This window comes from Gossypium hirsutum, chromosome D06 (assembly GCF_007990345.1).
Source record: "Gossypium hirsutum isolate 1008001.06 chromosome D06, Gossypium_hirsutum_v2.1, whole genome shotgun sequence".
Lineage (NCBI taxonomy): Eukaryota > Viridiplantae > Streptophyta > Magnoliopsida > Malvales > Malvaceae > Gossypium > Gossypium hirsutum.
Window position 1 is genome coordinate 2911475 of NC_053442.1, and position 18378 is coordinate 2929852.

The 18378-nt window shown below is 34.5% G+C and overlaps 4 protein-coding genes across 18 annotated transcripts; 3 read left to right on the forward strand and 1 right to left on the reverse strand.

Annotated features, from left to right (window-relative positions):
- The first annotated feature begins 206 nt into the window (after positions 1 to 206).
- Positions 207 to 5135, forward strand: LOC107907291 (putative F-box/kelch-repeat protein At2g29820). Of its 7 annotated transcripts, none has more exons than XM_016834605.2 (2): positions 207 to 1324; positions 4741 to 5135. In XM_016834605.2, the coding sequence occupies exon 1, from the start codon at positions 341 to 343 to the stop codon at positions 1316 to 1318; it is 978 nt and encodes a 325-aa protein (XP_016690094.2). In that variant the 5' UTR covers positions 207 to 340; the 3' UTR covers positions 1319 to 1324; positions 4741 to 5135. The 7 variants fall into 7 exon arrangements, with proteins under 7 accessions (XP_016690094.2, XP_016690096.2, XP_016690091.2 ...); XM_016834607.2 differs by lacking the exon at positions 4741 to 5135 and adding an exon at positions 3990 to 4156; XM_016834602.2 differs by lacking the exon at positions 4741 to 5135 and adding an exon at positions 2805 to 3254.
- A 1851-nt stretch (positions 5136 to 6986) lies between these two features.
- On the forward strand, positions 6987 to 11869 carry LOC107907292 (uncharacterized). 9 transcript variants are annotated; one of them, XR_005914394.1, is made up of 8 exons: positions 6989 to 7266; positions 7404 to 8381; positions 8901 to 9548; positions 9633 to 9954; positions 10031 to 10161; positions 10256 to 10343; positions 11153 to 11238; positions 11621 to 11869. XR_005914394.1 is itself a non-coding variant. In XM_041095009.1 (7 exons), exons 3-6 carry the CDS (start codon positions 8911 to 8913, stop codon positions 10299 to 10301), a joined length of 1110 nt encoding a protein of 369 aa, XP_040950943.1. In that variant the 5' UTR covers positions 6987 to 7266; positions 7404 to 8381; positions 8901 to 8910; the 3' UTR covers positions 10302 to 10343; positions 11153 to 11477. The 9 variants fall into 9 exon arrangements, 7 of the variants coding, with proteins under 7 accessions (XP_040950943.1, XP_040950942.1, XP_040950941.1 ...); XR_005914393.1 differs by having other exon boundaries at positions 10256 to 10323; XM_041095009.1 differs by lacking the exon at positions 11621 to 11869 and having other exon boundaries at positions 6987 to 7266; positions 10031 to 10134; positions 11153 to 11477.
- A 50-nt stretch (positions 11870 to 11919) lies between these two features.
- Positions 11920 to 13862, reverse strand: LOC107902843 (kinesin-like protein KIN-7N). Its single transcript, XM_041095010.1, has 9 exons — positions 13788 to 13862; positions 13624 to 13698; positions 13393 to 13535; positions 13203 to 13305; positions 13048 to 13128; positions 12810 to 12878; positions 12680 to 12739; positions 12427 to 12573; positions 11920 to 12312 (listed from the first exon to the last, which is right to left on the reverse strand). The coding sequence occupies exons 1-9, from the start codon at positions 13827 to 13829 to the stop codon at positions 11983 to 11985; spliced, it is 1050 nt and encodes a 349-aa protein (XP_040950944.1). The 5' UTR covers positions 13830 to 13862; the 3' UTR covers positions 11920 to 11982.
- A 379-nt stretch (positions 13863 to 14241) lies between these two features.
- Positions 14242 to 18141, forward strand: LOC107902844 (uncharacterized). The gene is made up of 11 exons (XM_041096409.1): positions 14242 to 14280; positions 14755 to 14881; positions 15207 to 15418; positions 15737 to 15801; positions 15947 to 16141; positions 16349 to 16406; positions 16884 to 17126; positions 17217 to 17350; positions 17461 to 17650; positions 17747 to 17806; positions 17884 to 18141. Exons 1-11 carry the CDS (start codon positions 14242 to 14244, stop codon positions 18127 to 18129), a joined length of 1569 nt encoding a protein of 522 aa, XP_040952343.1. The 3' UTR covers positions 18130 to 18141.
- The last annotated feature ends 237 nt before the right edge of the window (positions 18142 to 18378 follow it).

Here is an 18378-nt window from a genome sequence, read left to right on the forward strand (position 1 = left end):
ATAATCATTCAGGTAAAAAGTTTTAAAATTTATTTATGCGAAATATTCAATATGAGTTTGAGTCTGAATTTTAATATTAAAAAATGATCTAAGTTTGAACCGAATTGGGCCCCAACACATAACGAACTTATATGGTTACGGCTTAAAAATAGAACCCAATAGTCAACTCAAAATTAAAATATTCTAGAGAAATTAAACCATGCTAAGGTCGGGACCATTAGATCGGATTGCAAAACTTATTGACCCAAGCAACAACACTCCTATCTAGAGCCAAAGGCCATGCCTATCATCCCATTAGCCAGAAACTAAACCCTAAAACTGAAAACAAAGCAGGTGAACCATGAGCGGCAATACTCGTAATTGCTCGAGTTACTTTGATGCGCGACAACGAGATGGAGAGATCAAGGGCTTGTTTTTCCTCGATAAGACACAGCGGGATACCGAAGGTAAACGCAGGACTGATATGCACTTTTTGGATCTGGAAAGAGGTGAAATCTCTGACGTTTTGAGTACGACGCCACCTGATGTCCCTCTTGGTGCCACTGTGGTTACCTGTGGCAACCACGTTTACACCATTGGGGGAAAGATCCTTCGGGGTGGTATCCTTCGTTCATTAAACCATGTTTTCCGCTTTGATTTTAAGCACGCTGAACGTGGGTGGAGAACAGTTAGTTCTATGCTGTACCCTCGGGGTCTTCCCGAGGCTCTTGCTGCACAAGGAAAGATTTACGTCTTCAAGGGATCCCGTGATTGTTTTAGCGAGATTTACGATATAAGTGGGGATAGTTGGGTTCCATTGTGCGTCCCTTCTATTGCGGAATATTCAGGAGTAAGTCGCCCTGTTCTCCTAGATTCTTCCCGATCTCGGATTTTGGTGCACTTCTCTGGCGATAGATATAAATCTCTTTACGCCTATTACTATAATGATAAATCATGGGTTTGCCTCGATCCAAAATTTCCTTACTGGTCTCCCACAGTCGGAATCGTGGGCAATGTGCTGTATGTTTTCCATGAGATTTCTGACGAGATCTGTTCTTGGAAGGCGTATGATGTGCAGGATAAGAAATGGTTGCCCGTCAAGTGGTTAACAGAATTTTCATTACATCAACCAGTGACTGCCCCTGTGGGTGCCCCGCTGATTCATTTGGGCAATGACAAGTGGTGTATGGTTTGGCACAGCATTACGCTTAATTGTTTTGAGTACCTTATATTCAGAATGTGGCGCAACGGGCATGGAGGGATTTATGCAGCTGATGTGGATGGATATAGAACCTCTGCTTCATTTGGATCCGTTAATCCTACAATATTGATGCCCTAAATGAAGGTTAGAGCCCCCCTTCACATCATAATTATTTCTATCCTTGGAAAGTGACTGGTTATGCATTTTCCAATGCTGCTTGTCATTGTATTTGGTTTGCTCTAAATGAAGGTTAGTGCTATCATAATTATTCCTATCCTTGTAAATTGACTTATTTTTCATTTGCGCGTACTGCTTGTCTTTGCGTTTTGTTTGCTCTTGTTGTCACTAAGAAGCTGATAATGAGCCTTGAACATCCTGTATATAACTTGAGTAATGCTAAGGTACAAAGAAGTCTGAGTGGTTGTGTGAAAATGTCTTCCTTTTTCCAAGATGAATGAGTGGACTCAGTTTTGTTAGGACTATATGTCGTGCTCTTCTTGTTGTTTTGAATGGGTACGAGGCTCCTAGCACCTTTAGGGAACTAGAACTGAAGTTCGTTAGCTTTGGGCAGAGAATTTTAACCAAAGGCTTGCTATACCCCAAATAGTTGCTTCTATTTTGATGATATATTGTTGCCCTAAATGAAGGTTAGAGCCCCCTTCACATGGTAATTATTTCTATCATTGGAAAGTGACTGATTATGCATTTGCCAATGCTGCTTGTCATTATATTTGGTTTGCTCTAAATGAATGTTGGTGCCATCATAATTATTCCTATCCTTGTAAATTGACTGATTTTTCATTTGCCAGTAATGCTTGTCATTGCATTTTGTTTGCTCTTGTTGTCACTAAGAAGCTGATAATGAGCCTTGAACTTCCTGTATAAAACTTGAGTAATGCTAAGGTACAAAGAAGTCGAGTCGTTGTGTGAAAATGTGTTCCTTTTTCCAAGATGAATGAGTGGACTCAGTTTTGTCAGGACTATGTGTCGTGCTCTTCTTGTTGTTTTGAATGGGTACGAGGCTCCTAGCACCTTTAGGGAACTGGAGCTGAAGTTCGTTAGCTTTGGGCAGAGAATTTTAACCAAAGGCTTGCTATACCCCAAATAGTTGCTTCTATTTTGATGATATATTGTTGCCCTAAATGAAGGTTAGAGCCCCCTTCATATGGTAATTATTTCTATCCTTGAACTTCCTGTATAAAACTTGAGTAATGCTAAGATACAAAGAAGTCGGGTCGTTGTGTGAAAATGTCTTCCTTTTTCCACGATGAATGAGTGGACTCAGTTTTGTTAGGACTATGTGTCGTGCTCTCCTTGTTGTTTTGAATGGGTACGAGGCTCCTAGCACCTTTAGGGAACTAGAACTCAAGATCCGTTAGCTTTGGGTTCTATTTTGATGATATGTTGTTTCCCTAAATGAATGTTAGAGCCCCCGTTCACATCATAATTATTTCTATCCTTGGAAAGTGACTGATTAAGCATTTGCCAATGCTGCTTGTCATTATATTTGGTTTGCTCTGAATGAAGGTTGGTGCCCTCATAATTAATCCTATCCTTGTAAATTGACTGATTTTTCATTTGCCAGTACTGCTTGTCATTGCATTTTGTTTGCTCTTGTTGTCAGTTGTCACTAAGAAGCTGATAATGAGCATTGAACTTTTGGGTAATTCTAAGGTACAAAGAAGTCGAATCAGGCGTCTTATTTGCGTTTTGTGAAAATGTGTTCCTTTTTCCGAGATGAATGAGTGGACTTAGTCTTGTTAGGACTATGTGGCGTGCTCTGCTTCTTGTTTTGAATTGGTACGAGGCTTCTAGCACCTTTAGGGAACTAGAACTCAAGTTCCGTTAGCTTTGGGCCGAGAATTTTAAGCAAAGGCTTGCTTTACCCCAAATAGTTGCTTCTATTTTTATAATATTTTGTTGCCCTAAATAAAGGTGAAGGAAGAACTTGTTTGTGTAATTGGATATTGGTATGACCCATGTTGATGGTGAAGGAAAAACTTTGAGGACACTGTCAATTATCTTGTTTGAAACTTTGAACTTGTTTGTGTAATTGGATATTGGTTTGTGGGGATTTATTTATCGTTTGTACTATATCTTATGTCTTGGTTCTATCGTTGTCCATGATTACTATTAATAATAATATTTTCTGAAAAAAAAGTCACCCCATATGGATGTATGTTCCCGATCATGTTCCTGCATTGACAATAATACTCAATCGACTTACATCCATTAATTAGTAGAATTGATTTTGGTTTCTAAATATTTATACATTTTTTATTCTTTAAACACTTTTTTTTCTTAATAATAAAAAGTTATAAATAAAAGTAATAAATTTTTAATCGAGAAAATATTCAAATTTACATCAATCTTTGTAAATTATTTTATGTAAATCAAGATAATATTGTATAAAGAAGTCAATATTCAAAAACTGATCATGCATTTATTATATAAATATTGAATTGATTATATTTTATTTGTAGAACTTCCACTTTCTAATACTAACAACTTTAAATAATTTATATATTTAATTAAAATTTTTAATTTTTAATTATATTGAAATTTAAAAATATTTATGTCTTTTTTTACGTTCTTAATTATCCTGATTATTTTTTTGAATAAACCAACTGGACTTTTTTAAGAAATAAACTAAAGAAAACAAATAAAGGTCAGTCCAAAAAAGTCAAAACGGGCTGCGCATAGACAATAAAAATTAAATCAAGAAATCCACTGAGCCCAGTCAGTCACAGCCTGACACCCACCCTCCGAAAAAATAAAAAAACCTTAAGAAATTCCCCTTCCTTACTAGGTGTGTTTCCATAAATTAAGCAAAAAAGGATGGTTTCAGAAGTAGTAGATAACAATATTTCCCACAACATCCTTGCAATCTGGATCAATCAATCCTTCCAAGTGTTCAATTCATTTTCGGATTGAGCGAAATATATGTTTTCAATACTTTTATGAAGGTTTTAGGCATTGTTTAGTCTTTTCAATTTTTTAAAATGCATCATCATTTCAATTTTTTTTAATCATTGTTCAAGTTTTTAATAAAAATAAGTAGAAATTAGAGACGCTTGTATTGTAGTTTTAGGTTATTTAACAAAATTTATTATAATAATATTATTTTACTTAACAATAGTAATATAATATTAAATCTATATACTTTTAATAACATAACTAAAATTTTCACAAATTACTCATAAAATTGTAACTTTTTATAATTACAAAAAATTATATATACATTTACCCTAAACATTATATATTTATTTAATACAAAATTTAAATAATTAAAAAATGTAATAGAAGTGATTTAATTTTTTAAACTTAAAGTCAATTTTTATTATAAAATGGACTAGATTTTATTTATCAAAAGCAAACAAAGTTTAAATAATAATAATAAAAAGCTACCAGGCTTGTTAAAAAATAAACAAAATAGGCCCAAAGCACTCCCTTCATTTTCTTTTTCAGGGTTTTACTTTCTCAAAGCACTCCCTTCATTTATTCCCCTTTCTGTTCACTCTTATCTTCGAAAGAACACTCATTGTATTCCTTTCTTTCAGAGTTCAGGCCATTGTCGTCTCACTCAATCTTGGCAAGTCTGAAATCCGAAATCTTTGGATTCAAATATTCATCTAACAATATTTTACTCGATTTTACATGGCGGTGGAGCACCAACTTTTCACATCTGTGATGAAGGTATTCAAATTTTTTAGCTGTTCCGGTTGCAATCTCGTACCTTGTATCCCAATCAAGCTCCGTTTTTCTACTTACATCTAGACAATCCCTGCCATTTGGCAATTATTCATACACCAGCAAGCTTGAATCTTCACTAGTAATGTCGCAATAAAGCTTGATGTCTTATTGAGCTAAATTTCTTTAAATTGATTAAATGTAATTAAATAACTGAGTGTAAAGTTACTTAGAAATAATTATTGGGAATGAAATATTCCAATCCAAGTAGGTTGTCTACCATTTGTTTTACAATAGAAACAGACTTCAATTGGTCAAACTAGCTTTAAAAGGGTTTTTTACAAAAATATTATAAAAAAAATAAAAATTTACTAAAACATTACAACTTTTTTTTTATTGACCAAAATATTACAACTTTTTTTTTATTTACCAAAATATATAAACTTTTTTTTATTTACCAAAATATATAAAAAACAAAAAAAACTGACACAGCCTGATCACCCCAATGCCATTGGCGGCACCAATGTGCCAAAGGACTAAAATGTGACCACTTGTAGTTTCAAGGACCTGACATGCAAATTTACCATTTTAAATTTTGAAAGTGAATTGCTCCTGTTGTGCGCAATAAAATTAAAATGTGGCTAATTGCCTTCTAAGTCCTCATTATTTATTATTTACTTTTTATTCCCTTCAACTCACTTTTTTATTTAATAAACAAGCCCTTAACCTATTTTTGTAGTTAAATAAGCTCTTAATCTATGATTTTTACTCATAAAAGCCATTTATTTTATTATTAAAGTAAATATATTTTACCTAAAGTAAAACTATTTAAAAAAGTATAAACTAATTCGCATTTTAAGTATTATTTTCGTAATTTGATGAGAATAGTTTATTTAAAAAAATTACTAAATTTGATGAGAATAGTTTATAATTATACTTTATTTTTTCTATTTGGGTTATATTTATAGGTGATCAATTTTATTATTACTTCTGATTTTTCAATAAGGCATGTCTGATATTTCTATTAATTTAAAATATAGTTATTAAATGAGAATAGTTTATTAAATTAAAATAGAATTATTACTTAATTAGAATTTTAAATATCTTAATTATCACTTAACTATAAGTAATAATAAAACTGATCACCTATAAATGTAACCCAAATAGAAAAAATAAAGTATAATTATAACTATTCACATCAAATTTAGTAAATTTTTTAAATAAACTATTCTCATCAAATTACGAAAATAATACATAAAATGCGAATTAGTTTATACTTTTTTAAATAGCTTTACTTTAGGTAAAATATATTTACTTTAATAATAAAATAAATGGCTTTTATGAGTAAAAATCATAGATTAAGAGCTTATTTAACTACAAAAATAGGTTGAGGGCTTGTTTATTAAACAAAAAAGTGAGTTGAAGGAAATAAAAAGTAAATAATAAATAAGGAGGGCTTAGAAGGCAATTAGCCACATTTCACTTTTAGTGCGCACAACAGCAGCAATTCACTTCCAAAATTTAAAATGGTAAATTTGCATGTCAGGTCCTTGAAACTACAAGTGGTCACATTTTAATCCTTTGGCACATTGGTGCCGCCAATGGCATTGGCACCTTTGGTGCCGCCAATGGCATTGGGGTGATCAGGCTGTGTCAGTTTTTTTTTATTTTTATTTTATATATTTTGGTAAATAAAAAAAAAAGTTTATATATTTTGGTAAATAAAAAAAAGTTGTAATATTTTGGTAAATTTTTATTTTTTTTATAATATTTTTGTAAAAAACCCAGCTTTAAAATAAATAATAATAATTCAAGTTTGGATGCAATAGATTAAAGAATTCTTGAATGCAAAGGTGTCCAATTCAACCTATTGCTCTCGCCAACGCTGAAGTCATTGAAGAAACTGATATCAAACCTTAGCATTTCTTTTTTGGTTACGCCCATTGTGTCTCATTTCCTTTGCCGTTTGTCCCTGCCTAGGCTTGTATAATGAATCATCTGTACCTGAATGACAACAGACCAGCATGTACCTGCAATGCAACGAATTAGCTTTTTCCTTCAAAATAATAATAATAATAATAATAACACAGAAAAATCATAGAAAAGAGGGAGAGAGAGAGAGTGAGTGAGAGAACTCTTCATTTTCAACTCTCTGCAAATTCTAAAAACCCTTCACGGTCTTACCGTTCGAATCATCTTCAACCCTCATCCCTCACCATCACAAGAGCCATTCACCCATTACCTTACGAAAATCAACACACGCTCATTACTATCATTTTCCGAAGCTCCACCCATTATTAAACCCATCACCATTGCCCTCAACCTCCATCACCAAATACCAGCACCACCACTCTGCTCGCTCTATTTGTGGCGGCGCTCAATTTCTGTTTTGCTAAGTAAGATACAAAACAACCAAGCACTCCCTTCATTTTCTTTTTCAGGGTTTTACTTTCTCAAAGCACTCCCTTCATTCATTCCCCTTTCTGTTCACTCTTATCTTCGAAAGAACACTCATTGTCGTCCTTTCTTCCAGAGTTCAGGCCATTGTCGTCTCACTCAATCCGGCTTCCTCACCCACTTCTCCATTTTTCGCACGACGAAGTTAGAATCGAATCTTCCAGGTAAAACGTTTCTCTTCGCTTAAAGCTTTCAGTAGCATAATCCTGCCCATATTTAATTGTTGAGTGAACCTCTTTGCCACTAAGCGAGTACCGGACCCCTCCTGTCAACCCCTTTAGAAAAGCCTGATTTTGATTCGTAAGTCTTAGAGATGGGCCTGCCCAACACTTTCTTATTATTCATTATCCATCCGTTGGAATGTGTGTGTTTTTTTTTAAATCCAATGTTTAAGTGCTAGGAAGTACAAAATAGGAACGTTACCCCTCCATACCTCCCTCGGCTACTGCTTGGTTAACTATTGCGAATTATTTAATGGTAGAAAGAAATCCTTCTTCCTTCCCGCATCGCATCCTAGAGGGGCCGCTCGGACGAATAAAGTAAAGTAGGGAATGGGATAGAGTTCGAGTGAGGCATCAACCATAGATTGCGGAACTTTCGACAGAAAGGGACAGCATTCAAAGAAAGAATATTTACTGTTGGAAATCCAATGCTTTCCCGATTCCATGCTTATGATTCAATTCTTCTTGGAGAAACCAAGTCATTAGACAAGACCTGTCTGCGGATTCGATTCCTCCCCCGGCTTCGGCTTAATTCAAATAGTAGCCCTAGCTAAATTCTCAAATGGATCCTTCTTCCCTGTCCTAGGTGTGGACGAAGACCGAGACTTCTCTAAGATCCGATTCGTTCACCCCACCTCTCCCCTTCCCTTTATTTATATGTGGCTTGATATCCAAATACACTTCGATCTCTGATTTATTTGGTTTGTCTGTGTTGCATTTCTTGATTACCATAATGAATCCCCTTCAATAATCGTTTCTGACACTCACATCTCTATCCCTATTTGCACTGCCAATGAGCACGCACGGGCCTCTGTTGCAAAACCTGCTTTCTTGTGAGTCAGTACAGTTTTTGTTTTATTTTGGTCATAGTTTTATTTTAATTTAGATGGTTGCGTCAATTTACATTGGGGATAGTTTGATTTTTTCAATTGTAATGTCATACTCATATGTTGATTATAACATAATTAATTGAGCATCTATGGTACATTTTATTTATTCAGTCAAATCAGTTTTACTGCTTGCTAATTAGTACGTTCTTGTTTTGTTAGTAGTTTTCTTTTTGATTTAGATTGCTGCATCTATGATATTTTTATTTATTCAGTAGTAATGTTTTACTCAAATGTGATTATAACATAATTAATTGAGCATTTATAATAAAATCTTATTTATTCAGTCTAATAGTCACACAATTACTATAACATTGCAATCAATTTATATTATACTATAGTTATTCTTATATAAATGGCCAAGCTTGCTTTGATACCCTTTCTTTTTTTCCTGGTTGAAAACAATTCCATTGAACATAGCTTCCCCACTTCTCTATGGTCATTTTTGTTCCTGGTTTGCTGTAGGCCCACAGCTATGGATGTACCACACTGTGTTATCAATGATTATAATTCAGATACGTGCAAGGGTGTCTTAAAGTTTTTAAATAAAGAAATTCCTTCAACTTTTCTGACTTATGAAGATGAGAGAGCAGCTCTTAGAATGTACGAGTTCTTAATTAGACATGCCAATGATGATGACTTACTCAGGTGTCATCAAATCGCATGTCATGAAAAGAAATGTCTGCTTGCGTTTGAAGATTGTTTAAATATAATGGAATTTTTTGAAGAACAGAAGAGTGACTGGAAACGTAGGTGCTCAAAGAGGAGTAGGGCTAGCTGGTTTAGTTATATTAGGAAAGATTTTGTAAAGATATTTCAAGATGCTGCCCGTATTTGGGCTAGAAAAGCTGGTAAAAGTAGATGTAAAAGCATTTATACGGAAAACCCAATTAAATGTTTGTTTGTTACGATGAATGGTTCTCAATGTCGGGTAAAAGTTTTACCTAATTTAGATGGACCAAGGAGCAAGATGAATGATGACATTGAAGAACTTAAAAATTTGATGGACGTCATCATAAATTACCCGTTCGGGTCAGATAAGCCAGATTATGATCGTTTCAATTTGTCTCCTGAACTGAGATGTTTTCTTCGTTGTCTCAAGTCTGAATTTTTGTAAGTTGATTGATTTTTTGTATCTCTATTTTAATTTCATAGTTTTTTTGGGGTTTACTTACATGTTTATGTCCACATTGACAGGGATTACATCAGCCCCAGGTGCTTACTTGATTCGCCTTTTATTTGGGGAGATGCTGATAAGTGTCGGTTTCTTATCAATCTGGATTATCTCCTGAAGAGAAGAGCAATTGATCTTAACAATTTTAATTATTCTTTAGATGAGTCTTCGGATGGAAATTTGAGTAACTGGATAGATGCTTTGTATAACAAACCGGTGCTGTATAAAGTATATGACTATAGTCGAAATAGTTACAAACTCCTTACCGCTGCTGCTGTTGTACGATTCTGCTCAAATGTTTTCCGGCATTACAATCAATATGCAGATGAATGCGGGGAAAGAAAAGTAAGATTTCGATATTTCTGATAATATTCTATTTAGTTTTGTTACTAAATTCTACTTAAATTGCTTATTTTTGTAGATTGGCAAGATTAGGATCGTGAGAAAGTTGAGCGAGGCCCTGCCAAATTTATTTGTGGATCTATTTGACGGTTGTATCAATCATGCATACTGCTTGGGAGATTTGTATGAATCCGACGCACAGGCAACAGTGTACTATGGAATATATAAATTTTTTATAATTATTGTAAATTTATTTTTGTAATTCATATTAAATGAATAATGTTATATTAATGTTTTGACATAGGAAACGAGCTTTTCGCAAACCTTTGGCTTCTGAATACCGAGACTGACACATTGACAAAGCAGAGAAAAGTAAGTTAAAACTACAAAAGGTACAAGTTTTAAAGATGCTTCATTATTGTGTAAGCTCATACATAGTGTGCATGTACAATTTCACATTTATGGTACAAGGTGTTATCATGTTGTATGCATATGCAGTGCATGATTATGTTTTCACTGTTAGGTAGACCGATTTAGAAGAATTCAGCTTTGACTTCTGTTCCTTGTCTTTTTTTTTCTCTTTTTCTTTTATCAAATTCTCAATGTATACGTACGAAAATATCAAAGTGGGGGAGAATTCTGGCCTATTGTTTGTTTTGTTTTTGTATGAATTTTGTTAATATATATGACTGGCTTCTTGTTTGTTTTGTTTTTTAAAGTTTTGGTTTATACCCAAATTGCAAATATGTTTTATTGTGCCTAAATGCATAATGAAATTCTTGTTGGATCCTATGAATTTAATTTGCAGTGTAATGTTAGTTGCTTTGGATTACTGGCGGTTTCCTGTCAAGTTATTGATGTAATTTTATTGACGTAATTTCTGTTTATGTAGATCTCTGGTGTTTGCTCATTTTTATTTTTTTTTGAAGTCTTTGGATCAGTTTGGGTCTTTTTTTCATAATGCTGTTATTGTTTTCTCACTTTTACATTTAAACAAAGGATTTTGATATTTACTTTTGATAGCATGTTTATTTTGTATATTTTACGTGTTCAAATCAATTTATTCTTGAATTATTTCCTGTTAATTGGTGATCTTTTCCAGCAAGGGTATGGGGCTTTTTTTTTCTTTTTTTTTTTGCATTGTTCTGTTTATTTTCGAGTTTTATACATATGAATTGTCTTCTGGTTCTTGTGTGCTTAGATGGTATCAACTGAAGCTTACTGTTAGATGGGACAATGATGAGTATGTTCCTGTAGGAACACCTGCAAGAGTCGCCCAATACGAAGGTTATTTGGTGAAATTGTTGTTTTTTCTTCTAATGCTTCCACTTCGTCATAAGATTAGAAATCAAATTATTTTGAACTTATAAACCTTTTGAAATGTAGCTGCATTCTGGCATTTTATATTTAAACTAGTCCCTCTAGAAGAGTATGCTATATTAGCTCATCGACTGATTTTGATGTAGTTGAAGCAAATAGATATAATGTCCTTTATATTCTTAATTAAAAATGACAATTGGTTTTCATTTTGTTGAATGGTGAATTATTTTTTGAACGATTTGTTGTTTTCTCCTACTTATTTAATGAGTTTTATACTTCACCCTGAAAGCTTAATGCAGTAGTGTTTTAGAGAGCAGCTCTTTGTTAATAAGATTAGAAAATGTTGCAGCCGCAAGTCTTGTTTCTGATGAAGTATTTGGAGTATGGAGGATTGATGATACGGACAACAGTTTTGCAACACAGCCTTTTCGAATCAAATATGCGAGACAGGATGTTTATCTATCTATCATGGTTGCCTTTGATCTACCTATTCCTGAAAACGAGGTAGCCAATCTCTTTCTTGTGTAGCTCTGCATTCCCTTGAACAGGGAAGCACACCAAATCTCTTTCTCTTTGATGACAAGTTCTAGCTGTGTCTTGAGATTTTGGAGTTCTAGTTTGTAGTTATCATTTGAGCAATCCTGACAATGCAACTCATAAAGTAAGTTAAATTTATGCAGCTGTTCTTATGACCAAATACCATTTATCACATTAAAAGGTATTAATAGAAAACCAAAATTGCAAGAAGAAGAAAATGACTTGGAATGTCAACTCACAGGAGTTTATATCTTGGGGTGGAAATGATTGAACTTTTCTTGCGGGAGTCGTTTGGAGTGAATCAAGGTCTGCAATGTAGCCTTTATTCATTTTGAACCAAGTGTCTTCATCAGCTACATTGGTAAAAGAGTCTGGAAGAGGACTGAAATCCGGTAACTCTGAATAATTTGATCGCTTGGCAACGAAGGCGTTGTTGCTAGTCTCTTTAAAACAAGGGGTTTTAAAGTCGTTGCATTCGTCTTTTGGGCTTTCTTTCATGGAATCCTGCCGTCACCAAAACCAAATTCGATAAATTGCCTTGGTTTCCAAGTAATGTTGCTAGAGGATACACAGATAAGGTGTTTGATCTTGTAGGAACCACAAACAGACAGAGTGTACCTGACTAGAACTTCTATCACCATCTGAAACTAGACTACTTAGATTTTCGATCTTCAGCTGTTGGTCTCTAATACGCTGTTCGCGCTCCTTGTGTGATCTTCTTTCCTCTTCCAGTTCCATCTCAAGTTTCTCACGTTCTAGTTCATACTGCAAATTGGAATATAAGTAGACAAAAGATATATTATATGTATATGCTAATAATTTGTGACACAAGAAGCTAATGCAGGTTGAACAATAAAAAAATTTAATGAACCTTAAGCATGTCGTTCCTCAGCTTTAATATCTCTTGTTCCAGTACTTCAGAACGAGACCCCTGAACAAAGTTTAAACAAAGTTAGCTAGCTTTTTAAGACTATTAATAGTATATGTGACCTGAGCCTCACCTGAAGCTTCCTGCGCAGGTCCTCTATCTCTAACTGTTGCCTTTTCAGTAAGGCTGCATCTGTCAATATCTACAAACAGGTTCACCGTGATTAGTTTTATGTCAAATTCATCCCAAATCAAACAAAAATGATGAGAAGCAAAGTGGAATAGTATTCTTGTTTTTTCATATAATAGACTAGAGCTGGAGATCCATAAATTAGACCGTAATGTGGTCCAATAAAAGAAAGTTGGACAAACCTCATTCACTTGAGCGCAATTAGTAATGCGCTTAGCTCTGCTAGCAAACTGGAGAGTTCCCTTAGTTTCCTCAACGTGAACCTGAACATATGATATCACAATTAAACCAAATGCTCTGTGAGCACGCCATAGGCACACACTAAAAGGAAGGCTACCTCTTCTGGTGCTACAGTACATATAATTGAAGTTTTTGCATTTCCACCTAGAGCAGTTTGGAGTATGCGGGTTAATTTACTATCACAATAAGGAATATGTGCCCTGTATTTGTCAATAAGCCATATGGTTAGAACATGGTTGTTCTATCCTACACAAATGAAGTTACTTCACAGATGATAAGAACTATACCTTTGTTTTGCACCGTTACTAAGTTTATTAATTACATTACCAAGAACCATTAAGCTCTTGTTAATATACTTTCCTTCCTTCAAACGTACTCCACCAGCTCCAGTTTTAGCAATTCGCTCAGAACCAGCCAAATCTACCAAATTCTACCAAAGAAATGAAAGAAACATTAGCAAGACAAAGTAGAGATTGGATAAAAGAAAAATGGCTTTTGAAGTATGATGAGATACAAACCAAAACTGACACGCGTATGGCATCGCTGCTTGAATAATCACCGGAGCCTGTATCAATTCCCTTGCTTTCTATCACCTAGTCATGTAAAAGAAACATAACACATATTCATTCAACTAATAAATAAGAGTAATATTCATGTTCGGCAATATTTTAAAAGAACATACCATTCTGAATATTGTATGAGACCTACTACTTCGTGCATTCATATTTGTCTCACCAAAATGCCTATTAACTGTGGGAAAAGTGCTATGTTTAAAAGCACTAGCTTGTGGCTATGGTTGATGATATGCTTATGTCTTGTGTGTTATGCATAAGAAACATGTGTGGAAAGGTAATGAAATGGTAAGTTCATACTTGAAGTGTTAAATGATGAAAAAGGGAATGATGAGTTGAATTGATTTGTTATTTAAGTTAAAGAAAGTAAATGCAATGGAAAGTAATGAAATGCACTCCCTTCATTTATTCCCCTTTCTGTTCACTCTTATCTTCGAAAGAACACTCATTGTATTCCTTTCTTTCAGAGTTCAGGCCATTGTCGTCTCACTCAATCTTGGCAAGTCTGAAGTCTTAAATCTTTGGATTCAAATATTCATCTAACAATATTTTACTCGATTTTACATGGCGGTGGAGCACCAACTTTTCACATCTGTGATGAAGGTATTCAAATTTTTTAGCTGTTCCGGTTGCAATCTCGTACCTTGTATCCCAATCAAGCTCCGTTTTTCTACTTACATCTAGACAATCCCTGCCATTTGGAAATTATTCATACACCAACAAGCTTGAATCTTCACTAGTAATGTCGCAATAAAGCTTGATGTCTTTTTGAGCTAAATTTCTTTAAATTGATTAAATGTAATTAAATAACTGAGTGTAAAGTTTCCAATCCAAGTAGGTTGTCTACCATTTGTTTTACAATAGAAACAGACTTCAATTGGTCAAACTAGCTTTAAAACAAATAATAATAATAATAATAATAATTCAAGTTTGGATGCAATAGATTAAAGAATTCTTGAATGCAAAGGTGTCCAGTTCAACCTATTGCTCACGCCAACGCTGAAGTCATTGAAGAAACTGATATCAAACCTTAACATTTCTTTTTTGGTTACGCCCATTGTTCTGTTTATTTTCGAGTTTTATACATATGGATTGTCTTCTGGTTCTTGTGTGCTTAGATGGTATCAACTGAAGCTTACTGTTAGATGGGACAATGATGAGTATGCTCCTGTAGGAACACCTACGAGAGTCGTCCAATACGAAGGTTATTTGGTGAAATTGTTGTTTTTTCTTCTAATGCTTCCACTTCGTCATAAGATTAGAAATCAAGTTATTTTGAACTTATAAACCTTTTGAAATGTAGCTGCATTCTGGCATTTTATATTTAAACTAGTCCCTCTAGAAGAGTATGCTATATTAGCTCATCGACTGATTTTGATGTAGTTGAAGCAAATAGATATAATGTCCTTTATATTCTTAATTAAAAATGACAATTGGTTTTCATTTTGTTGAATGGTGAATTATTTTTTGAACTATTTGTTGTTTTCTCCTACTTATTTAATGAGTTTTATACTTCACCCTGAAAGCTTAATGCAGTAGTGTTTTAGAGAGCAGCTCTTTGTTAATAAGATTAGAAAATGTTGCAGCCGCAAGTCTTGTTTCTGATGAAGTATTTGGAGTATGGAGGATTGATGATACGGACAACAGTTTTGCAACACAGCCTTTTCGAATCAAATATGCGAGACAGGATGTTTATCTATCTATCATGGTTGCCTTTGATCTACCTATTCCTGAAAATGAGGTAGCCAATCTCTTTCTTGTGTAGCTCTGCATTCCCTTGAACAGGGAAGCACACCAAATACGTTACCAACCAGAAACCTTTCTTTGGCTTCTGATGCCTCTAAGCTAACAGATGCTAAAATCTCTGCTCCAACCATATGAAAATAAAAATGATATTGGATCTTCCTGAAAGTCGACAGGGTTTTCATTCAATCTAATTTTGCTACTCAGAAAGGAAATGTATAGAAGCTTTTCTACTTTGATTCTATTTGGCTATTGTCTGTTCATGAAAGTCAACTTTTGTTTCTCATTTTGGCACTGATGTAGCATTATCCAACAGGGTCCTCCCTCATCAACTGTCATCTTGAAGTTTGAGCTTCTATATGCTCCTGTATTGGTGAATGGGTAAGTTGAGGACACCTATTTACGTATGAATGGTTAAAATTTAAAGTTTATACTTATATTCCTTGTGCTAATGTGTTTCATTTCTCTCATCAATTTTTTTTCCAAGTTAAAACTGCCCATTATTGATTGGGATGCATTTAATCAGTTCTGATTTTCAGGCTTCTCCTGATTATTGCCCGGCTGCCATCCATGAATTCCCAATCCCTCCTAAAGCCCTTTTAGGACTTCATTCTTATTGCCCTGTTTACTTTGATGCATTTCATGCTGTTCTTGTGGATGTAAGTGTTCACACGACTCTGCTAAAAGCTGGTTCTCGCAAGGTCCACACGAAGGTACCCAGGTTTGTCTCAGATCTAGAAACAATTATGACTAACCTTCGCACCAACCATATTCCTCTCATCTCCTCTTCCGAACCCTTTTTCAGGGTGGTGGCGGGGGTGGTTGTTTGTGGGAAATGAAGTAAAGGGAAAGGGGTGGTTTCATTTATTAAAGTAAAATTGTGCTTTGATGATATGTTGAAGTAACTTGACCTGTTGAATCATTTCAGCATTGCTTATTCTACAACTAATGATGTTTCTGGTGAAAGCATTGACGGATCTACTCAGGTTTGTTCTAAACTTTTAAAATTGAAATGCAATACTACCCTTAACCATAACTTTCCCATTTGTGCTTCTGCTTGATTGTGGCATTACATTCAATAGATTTTTGGTGTCACTACTGGAATGTGGCATGGATAAATGTTTTATGGTTGTAATATAATCTCAGAATCTAGTGTGCAAGGTGTGTGCATGAGAACAAAGTTTATTACCTTATTGTGGATCTAGTCTATTCATTGGACTGGTGGAAATTGTGGGTTATGGTTAGTGGAATGTATGAATTTCATGAGGCTTGATTATTTAAGCTGTAAGAGTTTAATATATCCATTTCCAATTCTTAATTTAAGTGGTATGGGTTTAATGAAACTTTTTCTTGTGGGTTATGTGGGTAATAAGGGAAATTCATTGTATTGCTTTAATGCAGCTTCTTGTTATCCTTGATAATCAATATTAATGCACTAATAGTTCGACTACGTGGTTGACCAGGCACTGGATCAAGTGGCTTCTACTGATCTGAAACAGGTCATGCTTTTTAAGGCATTATTAAATGCTCGTGACACACTGCTTGCGGAGCTGAAAAAACTTAGTGATGCCATTAACCATGCCGTTGATTTGACTGAATTTACCTCCAAAATGAACGATATGAAGTTATTTGATTCCTTTCTGCAAGAACCGGTTGGTGTTGATTCTGAAGATTCAGCACAAGGCAAGCCACGAAATGGTCTTGAGGTCCTTGCTTTATGTTATCGAACAGTGTACTCTTATTCTTAATTTTGTGTTTTAATATATTAAAATGATAACACCTTTGTCTCTTAACAGAGAGCAAATGGCAGATTAGAGTTTCAAAGTGATAGATTGGTCCATAATTTATCGAAGGATCATGTACTTAAAATATTTAATCTATCGGGTGATCAAGTGTTTTATTTATGGAACAGTTTCCTGAATTTCCACAGGTTAGCACATACAGCTTCACTTCCTGTTCTTGCCGTTAGACATTTTCTCCCCTAAATGTAGGCTTGCTATGCTCAGTATCCCTCTTATTAAAACTTAAGTCTCTTTCCAGGGATAGTAAAACACGGATATTGGACTTCCTTCGTGATGAATGGGCTAAAGATCGAAGAGCTGAATGGTCAATATGGATGGTGTACTCCAAAGTTGACATGCCTCATCGTTACATAAATGTCAGTTTTGATGAGTCTTCCCACCAAATCGTGCATAAGAGGGGTTCAAGTTTGTGGAAATTAACAGATGATGTAATTACTCATTTATGTTTTTATTTCTTGGCTGACATAATCGGCTATGAACAACAATAATTTTTTTCAATTCCAAATTCATCTTGTGGAATGCAGCCTGCACAGATGGCAGCTATGCGGGCTGAGCTTCATCGGCGAAGTATTGCACAAATGAGGGTAAGTCCTTATATTTAATGCTTATTGTTTTTATTTACATATGCCTTGGTTTACCGGTAATGATTGTTTGCACACAGGTGAACAACCGATTAATCCAATACATGCAAATATTTGGAGATCCTTCAGGAATTCCTATTGTCATTATAGAGCATGTAATGAATGCACCTCAACGTACTTCTAGTGATAACTTGTACGTGAGGAACTTGGACATAATAGATTCAATTAGCACAAGCACTGTTCCTAGTTCTGAAGCTGTGAAAAAGCTATCAAGTGCAAGTGCTGCGAAATGTAACACCCCTTACTCGTTTCCGTCGCCGGAATAGGATACGAGGCATTACCAGATTTTACTGAATTTTTTTTTTCAACACAACCAATCCATTTCAATATATTTTCAAGATAGATTTATAATATTCATAAGATAATCTCATCACATACTGAAGTCAAAGTTTGTTAGCCATACCAATGGCTATCCATACATTCATTTCATATTAACATCTACTTTACTAGCTTATACATGCCATTGATTTCCAAAATAAAGCTTCTTTATATACCGAGATCTTGAGGTTGATAGT